Genomic DNA, 18827 nt, shown 5'->3' with positions numbered 1-18827 from the left:
TTGGTGTGTGATTTCTTACTCGAACTTTATTGTCTTTTTGTTACGATCGAGGCATCACCGTTTTTGTTTTGCTACAATCAATATATGATCTCTCTCTTCATCTTTCTTGATATGTAACTCAGAACTTTATGGTCTTTTTTGCTATGATCTCTCTTTTTTTCTCATCTTTGTGTTGATATAGGACTAGTTTTTGATGAAAGGAGGCATCCCAAACGTAGAGGGATCAAAGTCCTCCAGAGTTTCCAGTACAATGTCTGCTCGATCACAGAGGCTCTTGTCCAGGTTTGGATCTGGCACCATGACAACACTCCTGCGTGAAGAACAAAGAGCTATCATAGAACTTCATGTAAGAAAATGTGAGAGAAGAGCTATCTAGAGCTTACATTCCAGCGTTTTGAGCAGCCTCAACACCAGTAGGAGCGTCCTCGAAAACCAAAACGTTCTCAGGCCTTGGTTTGGGATCCTGTGTCAAAATCACCCACTGACCATCGAAGAACGAGAGCTTTCTTTCGTACCGGAAACCGCGAAGCTGCCACGAGGAAAATGTCCGGTGCCGGCTTGCCGAGCTTGACGTCCGGATCGTCGCCGACAACGACATGGTGCATGCGAGAGATGAGCTCCTTGTGGTTGATCGTCTTGAGATCAAAGTTCCTCTTGTGGGAGCTGCATTGCACACAAAGTTACGGCGTGCTAGATCTCCCTCAAGTTGGGAGAGAACCTGGTAGCTATGGCCATTGGAATCCCCTGAGATTGGAAGTAGCCAACAAGTCTCTCCACTCCTAGCAAGCTTAAGATCATACACAAATCCTTGGAGAAAGAACGATAGCTCGAGGTTTACCAGGTAGAAGCTGGCTCTCGGGGAACATAACCTCGAGCATTGCTTCGCGCTGCGTGAGAAAGTCGCGAGGCGAGAGAATGCCCTCGAGGCCAGAGTCGTGGACGAAGATCTCCGCCGCCTCGGCAGCTCTCTTTCCCATCATCTTGGCTTTGAGCGACCAGGTGAAGCTCTTGCCATAGCCGGACAGGATCTTCTCTTGCACAACCGAGTAGAACTTCTCCGTGTCTGTGCTACGCGAGATATCAAACAAAGAAAAACTCTAGGAGCTTTGATCCAGAGAAGAACCAGCATACGCTACCGAGCAAAAGGCCGTCCATGTCGAACAAGACGTGGGTGATCGTCCTCATCGCAAACTTCCAAGCTCCTCCTTCCTAGGGCTCAAAGAATCTCTCCTTTCATGGTCTTTTGGAAGAACAAAAGAAATGGTGTATACTTTTATTGGTGTGATTGATTATAAGTTATCATCTCTCTCGCGGGTTTTATTCTGTGAGCTGGAAGAACAATCGCTAGCTTTACATTTTTTCCGCTTGGAGAGCCTTCTGGACGAGCTCGGTTTGCTCCATCTTGTGCACCGCAGCGAATCCAGTCGCAGTGGCCGCGGATGGAGGCCTTCCCACGTACTTGATGTCCCCAAAGCTTCCACGATTGACGGACAGCATTGCCGTTCCCAGTCGCGGAGCAATGTAGGAGAAGGCTCCCATGTTCATGGGTTCTTCCTGGCACCACACAACGTCCGCGTCTACAAGAAAAAACCATGCGTCAATCAATCTATCGATCGATCGATCACTCTACAAGCTTTCTTACTTGGATAGCGCTTGAGTTCTCGTTGGAGGAGATCGTAAGGAACCGGGCACAGCTGCTCTACGCGGCAGATGGCCACGTCCTTTGCTCCAACGCGCTCCCTTTCCTCGTCGAGCTCGTAGTATACCTGAAGAACACAGACATGGAAGTAAAAATCTTGTTTTCCGCCACAAACCAAAGTGAAAAGATGTACCTTTCCAGAGCAGAGGACCAGGCGACGGATTTCTGGCTCCACCGTGCCGTGATCGTTCTTGTCCTTGACCAGGCGCTTGAATCGTGTGCCCTGCTTGTCAAAACCAGGATGCCCCTGAACGTCATCAAACTCGGACAGATTCGAGCGGCATGACGAGTGGCGAAGGAGATTCTTCGGGGACATAATTATGAGTGGCTTCCTGAAGTCGCGATGGAGCTGCCGACACGATCAAACAAAGTTTATTAGAACAGAAAAGCCACGTCTCGGCTTACCTGTCGGCGAAGAACATGGAAGTAGTTTGCAGGCGTCGTCACGTTCACAACCTGACAATTGCACTCCTGGATCTGCTTCCGAAGAGACACTTCCATCTCGGGAATAACGAAGGGATGATCATCGCTCATCTGTAAGGTAAAAGAGCATCGCGTCAAAGAATGTCACGCAAAAACCAACGGCACAAACCTGCAAAAACCTTGCTAGCCTCGCACTCGAGTGCTCTGGCCCTCGGCCACAATAACCGTGTGGCAGCATGCACACCAGTCCCGTTGACGCATCGCACTCGAGTGCTCTGGCCCTTGTCCATCATAACCGTGTGGCAGCATGCACACCAGTCCCGTTTGACGCAACCACTTGGCTTCTCCACTGCTCAAAAACTGATCAAATATCACCTGCGCACCATTGGCGAAGTCTCCAAACTGAGCTTCCCAGCACACCAACGAATTCGGGTTTTCCATTGAATATCCGAGCTCAAACCCAAGCACCCCGAATTCCGAGAGCGAGCTGCATAAAAACTAGTTAGCTCCAGAACAACAGATAGCTGGAGAAAATACCTGTTGCTCACGGTAAACATCTCCTCCTTTTGATTGGTCACAACGTGGTCAAGGGGGCAGTATCTTTCACCAGTTTCTTGATCGTGTACCACGGCATGTCTATGGCTAAAAGTGCCTCTTTCGACGTCCTGGCCGCTCAACCGTACGTGGTTCCCCTCTGCAAGAAGCGTTGCGAACGCCAATGCCTCAGCTGTAGCCCAATCCACTCCGTCTCCCGTTTCAATCATCTGCGCACGTTGCTCATACACCCTCTTGATCGCTCTATGCGGGGTAAACGAGGGAGGAAGAGTGGTGATTTTCTTGCCAACATTTTTCAATACCTCTGGTTTAACACTGCAGTCAGAACACCAACACATGTAAGAAACGAAGACGAAAGGCAAAAGATTTAGCCTTACCCGGTGTTTCTTAACCGTGACAACTGCTCCGGACTCTTGAAACCTGACCAATATGCCGCAAGCCAGTCCTGTGTCTTAGGAACGTAGTCTTTGCTGTTCTCGAACTCTTCGCTTAAAATTCCATACACTTTGTCATGGATTTTTTTCACGGTCTCCTCACTGATCTGACCACTTTCGATGAGTTTCTTCTCATAGAGTTCCAATGAAGTTGGGTGATTTTTGATAACCTGCACAAAAAAAGAAAAAAAACCATCAAGCACTAGAAAATCGAGACAAAGATTGTGCTTACCTGATACATTTTCGGTTGAGTGAACGATGGCTCGTCAATCTCATTGTGACCAAAACGACGGTAGCAAACTATGTCCACCACAACATCCGCCTTGAACTGGCACCTCCATTCTGCGGCCAGCTCGCAGGCATGGACGACAGCCTCAACGTCATCTCCATTCACGTGAAAGATAGGAGCGTTCAAAGCCTTGGCAACGTCCGTGCAGTAAGGCGAGGAGCGACTGCTCCTAGGATCCGTCGTAAAAGCCACCTGATTGTTCACGACGATATGAATCGTTCCCCCGGTGGTGTAGTTTGGAAGGTCGCTCAAGTGCAGCGTCTCATACACCACACCTTGGCCAGAGAAGCTCCCATCTCCATGAAGCAGAATCGCCATGTTCTTCTTCCTCTCGAAGTCGTCCGAGTAGTACTGCTTGGCTCTCGTCTTACCAACCACAACCGGATCCACAGCTTCCAGGTGGCTAGGATTCGCAACAAGCGAGAGATGGATGTGCTTCCCTGTCCTGGTCGGTCTATCGTAGGACGTTCCTAGATGGTACTTGACATCACCACTTCCACTGTAGCCACTCTCGGCAGGCTTGGTCCCCCCAGCAAACTCGCTAAAGATTTGCCGCAGAGGCTTCCTCACAACGTTTCCCAGTACGTTGAGCCTGCCACGGTGAGGCATACCGATGACAACGCTCTCGACTCCCAGGTCCGCTGCTCGATCGATTTGCTCCTTCATACCAGGGATAAGTGTCTCGCAACCTTCCAGTCCAAACCTCTTGGCCGTCCACTTCTGTGCCAGGAAGTTCTCAAACTTTGTCCCCCAGATGAGACGATCGAGGATGGTGATCTGCCTTTCCTTAGAATACTTGCTAGGAACGTGCTGCTCGATCTTCTCCCGCAACCAGTTACACTTCTCTCGATCCGAGATGTGCATATACTCATACCCAATCGTCCCACAGTAGGCTTGCTCGAGTCGCTTTAAGATCGCGCGGAGAGTCTGGACTGGGCGATTCTCCGACAGAAACCCGGACATCCTCCACACCCCGATGAAAAACTCCCGATCCAGATCGGCCTCTGTGAATCCATAGAGCGCAGGGTTGAGATCTTCAGGAGGAACCCGCTCGTCCAGTCCCAGTGGATCGAGCTTGGCTTTCATGTGACCATTGACCTGGTACGCTCTCACCAGCAGCAGCAAGCGCATACTCTCCTGGATCGTCTGGCCGGACACCCCCGGGCTGGAGGCCGCTTTCCCTGTGAAGTTCTGAAAGAAGTTGTCCCACGATTCATCCACGCTCTTGGGATCTGCCTCCCACGCCCTCTGGAGCTCTTCGAGGTAGACGCTGCTTGTGCCATCGAGGAAATTATCCGTGAGGCGCGAGAGGGGCACGGACCGGGGCGCCGACGCCGCGGCCGTCTGCATCCACCGCGGGCTGCCATGGAATGGCAGCGATCGGACCCCAAAAGGCTGCCGCCGTTGCGATTCCTCGAGATATTTCAGTACCTGGCGCGGCGCCGATCGATCGCCGCTGCTTGTGGTGCTGGAGTGGAAGAATCGCACGCACAGCCGCCGAATCGCGGCTCTGGAGGAAGATCGCGCTGCTAGACGATGCGCCATTGCGCCACAAAGGAGAGGAGCCCTAAAATATCTATCTGGAGGCTACATTAAGTCACGTCAACGTTGGCGACACTCAAAGGAAGGAGCCTTTTTTCCTTCCGCTAAAACCCTAACTAGAAAAAGGGGGAGCTTCCATTAGAGAAATTTTTTTCTTCACTCCAGGTAGAAGAAGCACGAATATTCCCCCAAAATGCTCTCGTACGGAGAAAAGATTCTCTCTACGGAACTGTCACCGACAACACGCTCTTCCGGATTTTAGCTAGAAAAGAAAGTAGCGAGACTCGGATTTAGTTAATCCATAGCCCATAGCCACTATGTGAGAGTATTTATCTTCTTTCTCAGTCCTGGAAAGAAAAGGAGTGGCCTTCTTCGATCGATTGATCCCATCGCTGGTAAGTGCTATCTCGATCTCCCCACACAATCGATACTGCATTCTTAGATCTCAGCGAAAAAATCCTCTTTTTCCTAAGACAAAAATCCTCTTTTGCGCATCTGGGTTCCTCCTCTTTGCAGTGATCTTCGCGGATCGATCGATCCATGGGCAAGAGGGCGCTACTGGTGGGTTGCAATTACCCCGGTACCAAGGCCGAGCTCCACGGCTGTGTCAACGATGTGAAGCGGATGTATCGCAGCCTGGTGGAGAAGTTTGGCTTCGCCGAGGATGAAATCGTGGTGCTCATCGACACCGATTCCGAGGGCACTCAGCCCACCGGCGCCAACATCCGGAAAGCTCTTGCCAATCTCATCGAGGGGACCGAGGATGGCGGTATCCTCTTTTTCCACTACAGTGGCCATGGTGTCCGAGTTCCTGCCGAGTCGGGCGAGCCGGATGATACGGGCTACGACGAATGCATTGTTCCTTGCGACATGAACTTGATCACTGGTAAGATCGATCGATCGTTATCATCTTGATAAAAACTTGATTTTTCTTGTTCTAGATGATGATTTCCGCGACTTGGTTGACAAGCTCCCGGAGGGATGCCGGATCACGCTCGTCTCGGATTCGTGCCACAGCGGTGGATTGATCGAGAATGCCAAGGAGCAAGTCGGCGATAGCTCCACGGGATCGCGATCATACTCCGGAGAAGAGGAAGAACAAGGTGGCCGTGGTGGTGGATTCCGAGATCTCGTTTTCCAGGGCGTCCAGAGCGCGTTTGAGAGCCGATCCGGCATCAAGCTCCCATTCAAGCTGGGCAGCCGCCACCGTCGCCAAGAGGACCAAGAAGAAGAGCAAGTTCTCGAGGAAGAAACTGAGAATGGTGACGTCGTCAAGAACAAGTCACTGCCGCTGTCGGTGTTCATCGATCTCCTCAAGGAGAAGACCGGCAGGCAAGACGTGAGCGTGGGCAACATCCGACCCACGCTCTTCGACGTTTTCGGCGAGGACGCCAGCCCCAAGGTGAAGAAGTTCGTCAATCTCCTCTTCCAGAGGCTCCAGAGCAGCGGCGGGAACGATGGAGGCCAGGGGGGGATCTGGGGAGCAATCGGTGGTCTCGCGCAGGATTTCCTCAAGACAAAGCTCGAGGAATCGGGGGAGGAGTACGCATCGCCGGCGGTGAAAACGCACGCGAATCCACACGATGCCTACGCTGGAAGTGGGAACCAGGGTCGCAGATCGGACATGGCGGTGCTTGTGAGCGGCTGTCAATCGGATGAGACCTCAGCGGATGCGAAGCCCGGGGGGAACAAGGAGGGTGCTTACGGTGCTCTCAGCAATGCCGTCCAGAGCGTGCTGCGCGAGAGCGATGGACGAGGCATTGGGAACAAGGATCTGGTGCTCGCGGTGCGCGAATTGCTGGCCAAGCAGGGATTCAAGCAGCATCCAGGGCTGTATTGCAACGACGAGCACGCGGATCAGCCCTTCATCTGCGAGTTCTTGGCGTACTAGATGAATCGATCGCGAGAGAGAGGAGAGAGACCGTTTGGAGATTGTGTCTATTATAAATAAAGTATGAAGAACTCTAATAATTATAAAGCGGGAAAAATTAAATTTAACAGCTAAATCTATTTGGGATTTTAGGGTTCATCGTGTAAGGCAGATTGACAAGGCGGCAGTTCTCAATCGTCAGAGGAATGCATGAAGAGGATCTCGATGGTTGTCATCACCAACGTCGCTTCGGCTTTGGAGGATAAGAGGTAGAATTTCTCCCCGTTTCTTCACAAATGTTTAAGCTTGTGAGCGCTATTCACTGGAAATCCAGCGTATGGGTGGCACAATGAGATCCAAATCATGATGGTTAGTGCGTCGGTCAAGTTTTCTTTTGTGTTCATGTCTGTCCGTCCAACTTTCTTGTCTGCTTGACCAACATTCACGATTTCTTGCCACCACAGTGTCATCCCTAACTGAAGCATCGTCCTTGTAGAAAATGTCTGTGTAGTCTGTCACCCATTGCTTCAATGCACTCCAGAACTGCGTAAGGATAGCCTTCAATGAGGAGGTCTAGGCCGTGTCTGGGTTTCGGATTTGGCTGGGAAAAATCATTGTTTGCTTTTTGTTTGGATAGCTTCAAGCTAGAAATCCCCTTACCTGGCGATCAAGTCAGCTGGAAGTCCCTGCTGGTCGAATCTCCACAGCGATCCATAGACGACAACAGTTAGTTCTATGGAGTAATTTCCCGCCGTGAAGTTGTCTTCGATGATTCCTGATGCATTGATCAGCGATTGGCGAGCTTTGGAATTGATGGTCATTGTGTCTTTGAAGTGCGGAATCAGCAGGAGGTAGATTGGATGAAGAATGCTCAGCTGCCTGTGCATAGCAATTATAAACGGTTCCATGACGGCATGCGTTCTCAGCCTGGATGAGCGCGATCAGGTAAGCATTGCCATATATTTTTTTGTATCATTCTCTTACCAGTGACTAATGAGTTGATGGTATCCACAGTCATTCACGGCAACGTGTCCTTTGGCAACTTCCCAAGCCCAGTCCCTCTTTGGTGTGTCGGAGCAGACAAATACCCTGTTCTTTCTCTGGCCGGTCGCTGTTGCTGCTGGGAGGCTCAACTCGATGGCTATAGGCTTCAAGACACCTCTGTCTGTAAGAAACAATATAGTCCGTGTTGCGTACGTTTTCTTTCCCTCCTGCGCATTAATCCTGTTCAAGTATGGCAGGAATGCATCGTGGTAATCCAGGATGAAGAGCTTATTCGCCTCCAAAGCCTGACAAACACCAGCGGTGAAGCTTGGTTCTTAGAAAAACACTTTCTTACTTCTTGAACAGTGAGGCCGTTGAGCTGATCCAGTATGTGTTCGTCTTTCAGTGCAGTGGCTTTTGGCCCGAAAATCTTGGGATCCAGACTGCTTACAGGAGGATAGGACTCGAGCTTTTTTATTATCATGGGATTCAGACCCGCAATAGTCTGCCTTCCGAACTCATAATCCAGCATCCAGGATTCACAATCATCTGCAAAAAGAAGTGACGATGAGAGGCAAAACCCCGGAACACCTCCATATCCTACCTTGGATAATTTGCGGCAACGGGTACTTGAGAAGGCTGTTGTTGGTTTTATCGGTATCTGTCAGCTGGTTGATCAAGGTGAAGGGATTCCGAAGTTTCTTCTTTTCATTTGCATTTGTACTACTGACGTCTTGTCCCAGCTCAATACCGTCGTCATACAGCGCTATAATCTGTTCGAAGCTCTGAAAGTAAGGGCTCTTGTCCCTCCTGTATGCCGATTTGATAGCTGGAACCAGATAATGTGCAGCGGCCTTGATCGTGTCCCCTACGAAGTTGGAGTTTTTCTCTCTCATGAACGTTTCGTCCGACGGGACATACATGTTATCGATTCCGGGAGGCAAACTCTCCGACCGTGGATCTGTTTAGCTTAGATATCGGTAAGTAAAATTGCTCTTTGTATGAACTCGTGACTCACCTGTTTGTGTAGGCGGGCGACCGGTTCTAACTCTGCGAGGATAAGCAAACTCGCCTCCTCCAAGAACGGGTCTCCGCAGCTCAATGTCGTTGTCAGGGTTCCCGAGGTCGTTGTACACATCGTAGTCGTAAACCCGGTCGCTATCCTTTCGCTCGCCTGTTCCGTCGCCTTGAATATCTTGGAGTTCTCGTGCACGAAAGTTTCTCAGGCCCAAGGGAGTGTTGCCAGGTAGGCACACCTTATCACATCAGGTTTTTCTTTCCTCAGCTTTAACGAAAAAAAAATATATATGTGCAGATGCCTTACCTTGTTTCTGAAGAAAATTCGGGGGCAGTTCTCCGCGGTCGGGTGCAGCCATGAATCACTGGTGAAGTAAGCTGAAGTTCCATCTGGCTGCACAATGTGGAAGGTGCTGAGAAAGAATTCATTCGGGTGAGCATTGCCAATACGAACAGCCCCAACATTCCCGAAGCTCTTATCTACAACTATCTGGACTTTGTATGTGATACATCCGCTCGCTTCGATTCTGTCTCGAGCACAATACCAGTGACTTATCGGCACCACGTCGCTCATCTTCGGTTCCTGGGTGCCTGTAGAGAACCAAGGACAGGTAAGAAGCTAAGTTCAGCATCTAAACCGCTCTCGTGCTTACCAGGAAGCAGTTCTTCGCTCACGAGCTGAACCGTCACCTTCTTGCCGAGCAGAAAATCGGCGGCGTCGTCCCGGAAATCCGCGAGGACGTCAACGAGATCTAGCACGTTCTTCTTGTACACGACCAGGACGCATTCAAGAAGGACCGGCGATGAAACACCGCGCTGCGTCGCAACATCCGGAGCGATCTCTAGAGAAGCAGGTGCGGTGGCAACGCTGGAGCTCTTTTGCTTGGCAACCTTCGCTGTGACGAGGCATCTCTGGTGAGTCCTACTTGCAATTCTCCTCTCAAAGCTTCGACTGACTGTGGTTTTGTGCGAAAACAGGAGCTGGCAAGTAGAAGCTATAGTAGCCATGGTAAGCAAGCACTACACGCTTCACTATTGATGATCGACTCTGGGGAGCTTGGAGCAAGAACAAAAGATATATACTCCCGACTTGGAGCCGTGGACTACTAACGCTGTACGCTACCACGAGTGTGGTCCTCAATGACGAGACAAAACTTCCACTCACACGTTAGAATCATGTGATTCTATTGGACGCTCGAGTTAAAAGGTCGCTATAAGTCGCTATTCGTGATTTAAAATTAATCAAATTACGTCAGATTAAATAAACACTGTTTGAGCATATTCTAGGGATAAATGTATCTGTTACTCTGTATTATTAACATTAACTAAACCTCTGGTTGGGCTTTGCCCTAAAACCCTAACGATGAAATTCAAGGCATTCTTCACGGACAAGGGCGTCACGACGCTGGAGAAGAGTAAGCCGGTTCCATCGATTCGATCGATAGATAGCTCGATCTTCTTGATGGATCCTCCTCGCCGGTTCTTTGCCAGAATTCGTGCCGGCGTTTGAGAAGATTGGGAAGACGTGCTACGTCTATCTCACCAGGACGCACGTCACGCTTATGCACAATGCCGTCAATGCCGATGGCGTCCAGGCGATTGCGCAGTTCAAGGAGGTGGGCATTCTTTTTCTCACTCTCTTTCGGTTTTTCCTTCCTCTGTCTGATACATGTATGCTCTAGGCACTGCTGTTCGATGACTATCGGATTTCCAGCCAGAACGAAGACCGCATTGCTTTCACGCTGGATCTAAACCTGCTGCTGCGAGCGCTCAAGAGCAGCGTGAGCATGGATGGAGATAAGCTGCAAATCAAGCTGGTGAAGAAGCGGCCTTCTTTGAACGAGCGTCCAATGCCATATCTCACTCTGGAAAGTAAGGTATGTTTTTCTTCTTCTTCTTCGTCTTTCGTCTGGGCTAGCTCGATTTTTCGTATGGCATCTAAGAAACTCTCCAGGGATTCAGGTCGGCTGTTGTTCAGGACATCCCAATCTCACAGCCCCTGAGTCGAGGCGACGTCCAGGAGCTTCAAGACACCATTGACGCTGTTCACAATTTGCCTCGGGTATCACTAAGTTTTTTTCTTGTCCTCCAGGAATTCTACACTTTATTTCACTTATTCTTGTTTGGACAGACTCTTGTACAGATGCCCGACTTGGGTCAGCTCCAAATCTTGGTGGATCGCCTCAAGAACGTCGGAGAAGCTCTGGACGTGGCAGTAACGTTTCATGGCGATGTGCACCTCCAAGTGTCCACCACTTTGGTGTCTATAGGTTCCGAGTTTCGGAGGCTGCAAGTGCTAGGGGAAAGAGGTGCATAGAAAAACGCTTTTTTGTTTTTTTTCCTATAGTCTTCTAGAGTAAAACAGACAAGGTGTTGCTTTTGTAGCGGCTGCTGGCTCCACTCTAGACGCGACCGCGAGTCCAGCGATGCGGCTGGAACAAGCTCTAGCCAGGGGAGAAGCGTCTTCTGTGGTACGCACTGAAAGAAAACTCTTGGATTCCTACTAAACACTCTTGATTGTATGGCAGCAAGTGAAGATCAAACACTTTGCGAAGAGCTTGCAATGCAGTTTGACAAGGCCAGACACATGCTATGTTGGTATGGGTTTTGTCTTTCTTTCTTTTTTATTCTTTCCATCTACAGGAGTGGCTCCAAGTGATTCCTACCTGGTGATGAAGTTCCAGTTTTATGCTCCTGCGACTCACCATCCTGACACAGCAGTCACCTTGCACTACAGGCTCCCAGTTCTAGAAAGAGTCGGCTAAATGAAACACTAATGCTGTTTTGTCTTGACAATTTGTGATGTGCACTACAGCCATTTTCAACATTTCGAGCAACTGGTATGCTTTGTGTTCCTCTGGTGGAGCTATGTACTAACTCAAGCATTCAAGGAGTCTTCTGGTCGAGAATTATTATGATGATTGATGTAAACAGAAGGACAAGAACAAACATGACAAACTAAAATATGTGGTGGTTATTTTAGATGCAAAGGAAAAGTTCTTTGTGAGGAAGGTTATTATCATTGTAGTAAATTTAGACATTATAAGGTTGATTATCCATAAGTAAAGAACAAGTAGTAGAATGGCCAATCTTTTTGGATTTTAAACATCATTGAAATTTTGTTTACTACTAATTCTGTCCATTCAATGTTCTCTATTGGAAGGCACAGCCTAATATAAGAAGAAGATATCAGTTTCCATGTTTGTCTAAAAAATCTTTTCAAAATTAATGTGTATTCACTTACAAATTTAACAATTTTACCTTTTTTTTTAAGCTTTGCAATCTTCTTGTCACACGTATTAATCAATAGCATCTTGAGGGTCTTGCAGCACCCAAATAGCAGCATGAGACAACAATGTAATGGATGAAATATTAAAAATTTACAAAATTTATAATGTGAGGATGACAGAAAAACCATTCTAATTCATGGAAGATGTGTTCAATCATTACTCATTAACTCAATTGTGTGTAGTAAGAGTGATTTGATAATTTTGTTTTAGTAAAGTTTGTTAAAGAGAAAAATTTCTACATAAATATTGAATTGCTTAGTGACAGGAGGAGTCTTTTATGTATAATGGAAAGTGCAACTACCTTTATTTAGCATTTCAATGCTTATATAGAATCCTCTAAACTATTGAACTCCTTAATAATTTAAGGAATTCATTTGAGCTCAAATATTGCTCACTCTATCAATGGGGTATTAAGTTGCTTGAGGAGAGAGGAAGAATGTGTGATTTCATAAGAGGGCTGATTAGAAAAATCATACTTTTAGATATTTTTTATTTGTAGAAATTTATTATATAGATTTTATTTTTTGGGATGTTATGGTTGGTGAAGGTAGATGCAAAGATAGAGTGAAGTATTAAATATGTCTTACTGAAGCATTGTGGTGTTGAGGATGTATGGTTTGAAAAGAGAGTTTAACCTCCAATTATACTCTTTATTACATTTTTAAAGTGGACTTGTTGTAATGGAAAATCACTTTATAGTTATTTATTATTTATTTGTGACTTGGGGGACTAAAGCACATGTAAAGGAGAAGCAATAATGTGGGTTGTACTTGAATTTATTTTTATATTTTTCATCTGAACTTTCTTATAGGTTGCCTCTATTATGAGGTGTGGAACATGATACACTAGAGTCAAAGACAAAGCCAATTTAAGAACATCTATTTTGGCTATACTATGTAGAAGAGCAAGAAGTTTAATGATAAATCAAAAAGTTAATTGAGTTTGAATTTATTAAGCTAAGTAAATATTTGTTTGGTGCACCAATTTTGTTTTTGAAAAAGGATGGCTTAATGTAGATGTGTATTAACTTTGAATAAATATATAGTAAAATATGAAATATCAATGCTGCATATAGATGATATCTTAGATAAACTTGGCGAAACCCAAGTATTTACAGGGATTTATATGAGGATTGAATATTATTAGATTGCAATAGATAACATATTTATCTCTAATACAGTATTTAACACAAGCTTTGGATATTTTATATTCACAATTATGTTATTTAGTTTGACAAATGCACCAGCCACATTTACTTGGTTGATAATGGAGGTGTTTAAACATTATTTACATGACTTTGTAAAGATTTTTTAGATGATATTCTTATTTTTAGTAAGAATATGGAGGAGTATAAGGTGCATTTATATAAAGTTTTTTTATTACTATATAAAAATTAACTTTACATGAAAAAGAGCAAATATAAATTTGCAAGGTCAAAAGTGAAGTATCTAGGCTACATTGTGACATCTAAGGATGTCAAAACAAATCTAAAAAAGGTGGCTAGGTTGGAAAATTGGTCTACATTAACTTTAATGGCTAAGCTACATAATTTACTTGGTATGGTCAGTTACTACTAACATTTCTAACATAAGTTTGTGAAGGTGGCTATTCCTTCACACAATTGTTATGTAAAAATGCGTCATTCGAATGGAAAAATTATAAAGGACAGTTTTATGGCATTGAAATGGTTGTTTAGTGAGGCTTTAGTACTTCATATTGTTGATCCATCAATACTTTATAAGGTGACTTGTGATGTAAGTGGCTATGCACTAAAGGGATTTTTTATACAAGGGGGACAATCCATTGCATATAAGAGTTAGACTATAAATCCTATGGAGTAATGATATTCCATATATAAGTAAAAGTTACTTTCAATTATTCATGTTTTGCAAACATGAAGGCACTATCTTCATAGTGCGGTGTTTATGGTGTTAACAGATCACAGACCTTTTATGCATCTATTCACACAGAAGGAGTTGAACACTAGGCAAACTTATTAAATGGTCTAATTCATAGAGTTTGAGGAGTGATCTATTAAACATCATCCAGAAAAATCCAAGAATTGTTAGGCATTAACTTTAACCACATTGGTTAAAGAACTAATGATGGATTTTAGGGTAAAGAACTTAACCTACATTAAAGGCTCATGATAAGAGGTGAAAAATTTGAGGTAGCTGGGGGTGGTTGGATGGTGAGGAACCTCAAGAAGAGGAATAATATAATCTAGGCAAGGCTAAGCTTCTTTGTTTGTTATTTAGGGTTAGGTCATAACAACTAGTGTATCAATTCTGTAGTTGTGAGATTGCTACTATGCTTAACCTTGGTTAGATTAGCAACCCATACTTAGTATTGAGTCTTATCACTAATTTAATGAGGAACTAGTGGATAACAATCCTTGAACTCCATACTTTGCTTGTGATAATAAAGTAGAGTGGCTCAAGGGTGGTTGGGAGGTGAGAAGCTCTTAGTTTGCTATATAGAAACTAGATATTTTTGCCAATATATACTTACACCTCCTAAAAATTCTAATTTTAAGATTAAGTCTCAAAACAGTCAAAACAATAAGACACAATATAAGCATACCTATGGCCTAATATAATGTTAGTACTCCACCAACTAAGATGATATGGAGTTTATACATAAGCCAATACTAAATGCAAAGCAAGAAGTAATATAATAAATTGGGAAGCCAAACTAAAGAGAGGTAAAGTAAGTTATTAATATGTAAAATAATATATATAAAGTTTCTAAATACATATTTGTATATACATGTTAAGTAATATATTAATTATAGTATTATAGAATTTGACCATCCATTTGAGATTAAATTTGATCCATTCATAAGAAGGGGTTTAAACCCCACTTGTTCCCATATCTCAAACACTAGAATTTATCCCTAAAGGGTAAAGTGTTTTGATAATTCTTTACTCAATGTTCAAGATCAAGTTTTTGTTGTTATTCCCTTGTTCTTTAGATCTAAATCTATGTTAGCTTGTTTCCAGATCCTATTCTTCTTTTTCAATCTTTACTACATTCTCTTCTTCCACCATACCACACCATCATTGATCAAGGAGTGTGTCATCCAAGGTTACAAATGAGGTACGCGTAAGGAATCCACTCCCTGAGTAGGCGTAGGCTAAAGGATCCCAGAAATCATGACCAAAATGATAAAGAGTTCATCAGATGAAACCAAGTCTAAGATTGAGTTTGAGACCAACTCCGAAACTAAGTTTGATACCGAGATCCAATATCAAGTCTGAGACTGAGTCCAAGACTGAGTTTGAGACTAAGTCCAAGATTGAGTATAAAACCAAGTCCCCGAATACTAATGCAGGTTATGGGGTGAAAGTTCAAAGTGATCGTCCCCTGGGGAAAGGGGGATTGCAAAGAGTTCCACAAGTATAGTAAGGATAGTGAGGTTTAGGACTCAATCCTAGTTTTAAAGGAACTCTCCAGTGGTACCTTCAAACTGAGTTGAGGTTGGGACTAGGGGTTAATAGCCTTGAGTGGGAGTGAGTATAGACTTGGGTGGTGCTTGAAAGGCTATTCAAGGAAGTGCTCAAGAGCAACTCCCACTTTCGGAAGGGAAATCGATTGTAGTGCTCTCAATTCATATGGTGTGGTGCCCCACTTGAGTACTATGTAGTTCATTAGTTTTCACTCCTTTCAAGGGGCTTAAGCCTTCCCTTTGGGATGAAAGTGGGGAGTAAAGGTACCCATATTGGGCCATTAGGCCATAGTGTTTCCCCCAGGGTCCCAAAGTAAGAGATGCACTCAAGGTTTGGGATTCAGAGGGCCCTATGATCAAGTCTTGTTGTACCTAAAGAAGTTAAGAACCTAGAGGCTTGGTATGCTTGGTTAGTTGCACTTGTACTTATAAAGAGTGTAGTTAAACTTTAAGTCCAATCTAACTCAAGGAAAGGGATTTAGAGAGAATTTAGGAATTTGTAGATAGATGAGTTACTTATGTAATGAGTAGTTGAATCCAAGTAAGAGATGGTATAATAGGTGGGAACCTTGATAAAGGAATTTAACTAAGGCTAAATTAGAGGTGGTTGGATAAATGAGGTAAGTTGACAAATTGGAAAAGAAAAATTTATAACTCCACCAACTAAGATGATATGAAGTTTATACATACTTCAATTCTAGGGAAGGATAGAAATAGATTGTTGAGAGATGACTTACAATTTGGTATAGGAGCCTTTTCCTCAATTTTAGTGAAAGATAAAGGTAGATTGCTAAGAGATGGTTTACAATTTAGTATCAATTCTAATGAAGGATAGAGGCGAATTGTTGGGAGATGGCTAAAGTAGCATGAGTGAACCAAAGCAAAGATAAAACCTTCTCCGGAGATGGAACCTATAGTTGAATAAAAAGTTATGAATGAGGAATCTTTGCATAAGAAAGACTCCAGTGAAGAAACTTCTAAACAAGAGTTTTGTGGTGAGGTTTAGTTGTTTAAGGCTTAATTGGACACTTTGGAAGGACAATTGGCACAAGCCAATGCCCTGTTATACAACCTAAAGTGCAATGAGAAGAAAAAGAAAAGGGAAAAGATTGTAAAGACTAGCAATGCAGAAGATGTAGACCCTTTGGTAGAGATTGAGGCAAAACCAAATAAGGTTGAACAAACCGAAGTAGAATCAATCCCTTAAGTAGTTCCTAAGTACAAACTAAAGCCCCTATCAGTCTTCAAGGGACTGAATAAGTATAAGATGGTAGAGGATTGATTTTACGATATAGAGGATTACTTTCAAGTGTTGTGATTACCAAGCTTAACAAAGGTCTTATGTGCAAAACCATACTTAATAGATAAGGCTAAGTGCATTGGAACTCAACTAACTACAAAGAAGCATTAGATGCAGCTATTAATATGTATTTTAATGATAACCTACAAAAAAGAAACACAACAAAGTCGTGTGTGGGGGCGGGGGGGGGGGGGGGGGGGCCCCCAAAAGTATGTTAGGAAGAGTTTGATCTAGGATTGAGTCTTGAAGGAACTCTCTAGTGGTGCTTTTAAACTGAGTTGAGCTTGGGATTAGGGGTTAGCTTCGTGTATGAGTAAGCACGGACTCAAGTTGTGCTAAAGAGGCCATCCAAGGAAGTGCTCAAAAGTAGCTCCCACTCTTAAAAAAGAAATTGACTATGGTGCTTTTGGCTTATGTGGAGGGGTGCCCCATTTGAGTACCATATGACTCATTCGTCTTTGCTCCTTTTAAAGGGCTTGGGTGATCTTTTTGGGATAGAAGTGGGGGAGTAAGAATACCCATACTAGGCTGTTAAGCCATAGTATTTCCCTTTAGGGTCCTAAAGTAAAAGATGCACTTAAGGCTTGGGATTTAAAGAGTCATATAATCAAGTCTTGTTAGGGAAGTTAAGAACTAGGAGGTTTGATGTGCTTGGCTACTTGTGCTTATGGGGAGTTTAGTCAAACTTTAAGTTTTAACTTAGGGAGGGGGATTGGGAGAAAATTTGGGAATTCGTAGATGGACGGTTAACACCTTGTTGCTTGTGCAATAAGTACTTGAATCTAAATAGGAGCTGGTACAATAGATAGGAACCTTGGCAAGGGAACTTAATTAAGACCGAGGCAAAAATGGTTAGATAGATGAGGTAAGCTAACAAATTGTAAAAAAGAAAATTTAAAACTTATAGTATGATTGTTATCACCCAAAAATGTTTTATGGCTATATCCTCACTAGATTAAAATTTTGGTGATATGAGCTTCTATAGGATATGATTAGGTGCTTTGCCATTTTATGTTGATAATTTGTGCCTCTTATGATTCTCAATCTTAGTCTAGTGTATGAGTTCAGTGTTTTATGTCCTTATATTAATCTAAAAGTTGAGTATATGCATGAAGATAAGAATTTTACTTTCATTTCATTGTTGGAGTCTTTAATTAATTTTAGTGTTAAGTGTTCTTTTGTTCCAAGGGTTGACTTGCTTTTGCCAGAGTTTGAGGTAGAGTGCATATCCCTAGTTATGAGTGTCATCAAAATTCTTTATTTTAACATTGCTATTAAGGAGTTTATATATTCCTTTAAGAGTGGATTTTTCTATTGATTGTCTCGTCTCAAATATTGAGTTGTGTATTAAGGATGTTGAACATTGTGAATTTCTTACTTATCTTGTGGTGGTTGAAGTATTTTATAATAAAATTCCCTTATTCTTCAAGCTTTAAGTATATTTCTCTCTCTTTATTTCCCTTTTTTTTGCCTTGATAGTTGCTAAAAATTACATTTTTGATGCTCTTTTCACTTATACTTAAAAATTTTTCTTACTTTTTGGAGGAGGTAGAGGGGACAAATAAAAGTTTAGCCATAATAATGAAGTAGATGAGGGATCAATGGAACTAGAATCTGGTTTTATGTGGTCTAGATCAAGGGAACAAGAGTCCAATTCTGTGCAACTCAAATTCATGCCACTCACTCCACAAATGCATGTTCCCAATCCTTAGTGGTTGTGAACTTTGTGCTTTATCCATGGTCCCTAGCCTCATCTCTCCCATGTGACTGTGCCTAACGATATAAAGGATTTGAGTCAATCGTGAGATCAATGCAAGTACATTGCTCTCACTTGATCTCCATTTGTATGGTGCCTATACTTTCTCAAAGATATAAAAAGCCCCTAAAGATGTACAGTCCTAGATCCCACAATGTAGTGATATGGATTGTAAAGTGAAGATAAGGGTAGTGAATCCAAATAAAATATTTAGCCCAAA

The 18827-nt window shown here is 43.9% G+C and overlaps 5 protein-coding genes and 1 long non-coding RNA gene across 8 annotated transcripts; 3 read left to right on the top strand and 3 right to left on the bottom strand.

Moving 5' to 3' along the window:
* Positions 1-4: 4 nt before the first annotated feature.
* LOC9646448 ((DL)-glycerol-3-phosphatase 1, mitochondrial) lies at positions 5-1234 on the bottom strand. 2 transcript variants are annotated; one of them, XM_024675123.1, is made up of 6 exons: positions 1137-1234; positions 839-1063; positions 719-779; positions 516-663; positions 384-463; positions 5-329 (listed from the first exon to the last, which is right to left on the bottom strand). In XM_024675123.1, exons 1-6 carry the CDS (start codon positions 1183-1185, stop codon positions 263-265), a joined length of 630 nt encoding a protein of 209 aa, XP_024530891.1. In that variant the 5' UTR covers positions 1186-1234; the 3' UTR covers positions 5-262. The 2 variants fall into 2 exon arrangements, with proteins under 2 accessions (XP_024530891.1, XP_002970198.1); XM_002970152.2 differs by having other exon boundaries at positions 5-310.
* A 14-nt stretch (positions 1235-1248) lies between these two features.
* Positions 1249-5051, bottom strand: LOC9632143 (2-oxoglutarate dehydrogenase, mitochondrial). The gene is made up of 9 exons (XM_024675124.1): positions 3344-5051; positions 3055-3281; positions 2660-2992; positions 2382-2609; positions 2292-2310; positions 2105-2233; positions 1833-2048; positions 1643-1766; positions 1249-1577 (listed from the first exon to the last, which is right to left on the bottom strand). The coding sequence occupies exons 1-9, from the start codon at positions 4943-4945 to the stop codon at positions 1351-1353; spliced, it is 3105 nt and encodes a 1034-aa protein (XP_024530892.1). The 5' UTR covers positions 4946-5051; the 3' UTR covers positions 1249-1350.
* Positions 5052-5144: 93 nt separating this feature from the next.
* On the top strand, positions 5145-6940 carry LOC9646447 (metacaspase-5). Its single transcript, XM_024675437.1, has 3 exons — positions 5145-5337; positions 5459-5828; positions 5884-6940. Exons 2-3 carry the CDS (start codon positions 5483-5485, stop codon positions 6831-6833), a joined length of 1296 nt encoding a protein of 431 aa, XP_024531205.1. The 5' UTR covers positions 5145-5337; positions 5459-5482; the 3' UTR covers positions 6834-6940.
* Positions 6941-7445: 505 nt separating this feature from the next.
* LOC9632142 (linoleate 13S-lipoxygenase 3-1, chloroplastic) lies at positions 7446-9841 on the bottom strand. The gene is made up of 7 exons (XM_024675294.1): positions 9467-9841; positions 9121-9404; positions 8815-9052; positions 8401-8757; positions 8152-8345; positions 7797-8101; positions 7446-7739 (listed from the first exon to the last, which is right to left on the bottom strand). Exons 1-7 carry the CDS (start codon positions 9819-9821, stop codon positions 7469-7471), a joined length of 2004 nt encoding a protein of 667 aa, XP_024531062.1. The 5' UTR covers positions 9822-9841; the 3' UTR covers positions 7446-7468.
* On the top strand, positions 9300-9977 carry LOC112346393. Its single transcript, XR_002992410.1, has 3 exons — positions 9300-9424; positions 9470-9728; positions 9792-9977. It is a non-coding gene; the product is annotated as an uncharacterized LOC112346393 (long non-coding RNA).
* A 191-nt stretch (positions 9978-10168) lies between these two features.
* Positions 10169-11824, top strand: LOC9646446. Of its 2 annotated transcripts, XR_002992402.1 has the most exons (9): positions 10169-10228; positions 10305-10429; positions 10496-10690; positions 10768-10875; positions 10945-11122; positions 11199-11284; positions 11342-11411; positions 11457-11653; positions 11705-11824. XR_002992402.1 is itself a non-coding variant. In XM_002970393.2 (8 exons), exons 1-8 carry the CDS (start codon positions 10177-10179, stop codon positions 11576-11578), a joined length of 936 nt encoding a protein of 311 aa, XP_002970439.1. In that variant the 5' UTR covers positions 10169-10176; the 3' UTR covers positions 11579-11824. The 2 variants fall into 2 exon arrangements, 1 of the variants encoding a protein (XP_002970439.1); XM_002970393.2 differs by having other exon boundaries at positions 11457-11824.
* The last annotated feature ends 7003 nt before the right edge of the window (positions 11825-18827 follow it).

The sequence above is a fragment of the Selaginella moellendorffii genome, unplaced genomic scaffold, assembly GCF_000143415.4.
Source record: "Selaginella moellendorffii unplaced genomic scaffold, v1.0 SELMOscaffold_14, whole genome shotgun sequence".
Taxonomy (NCBI): domain Eukaryota; kingdom Viridiplantae; phylum Streptophyta; class Lycopodiopsida; order Selaginellales; family Selaginellaceae; genus Selaginella; species Selaginella moellendorffii.
The sequence above is the reverse complement of the archived record's forward strand: the minus strand, read 5'-3'. Positions and strand labels throughout refer to the sequence as shown.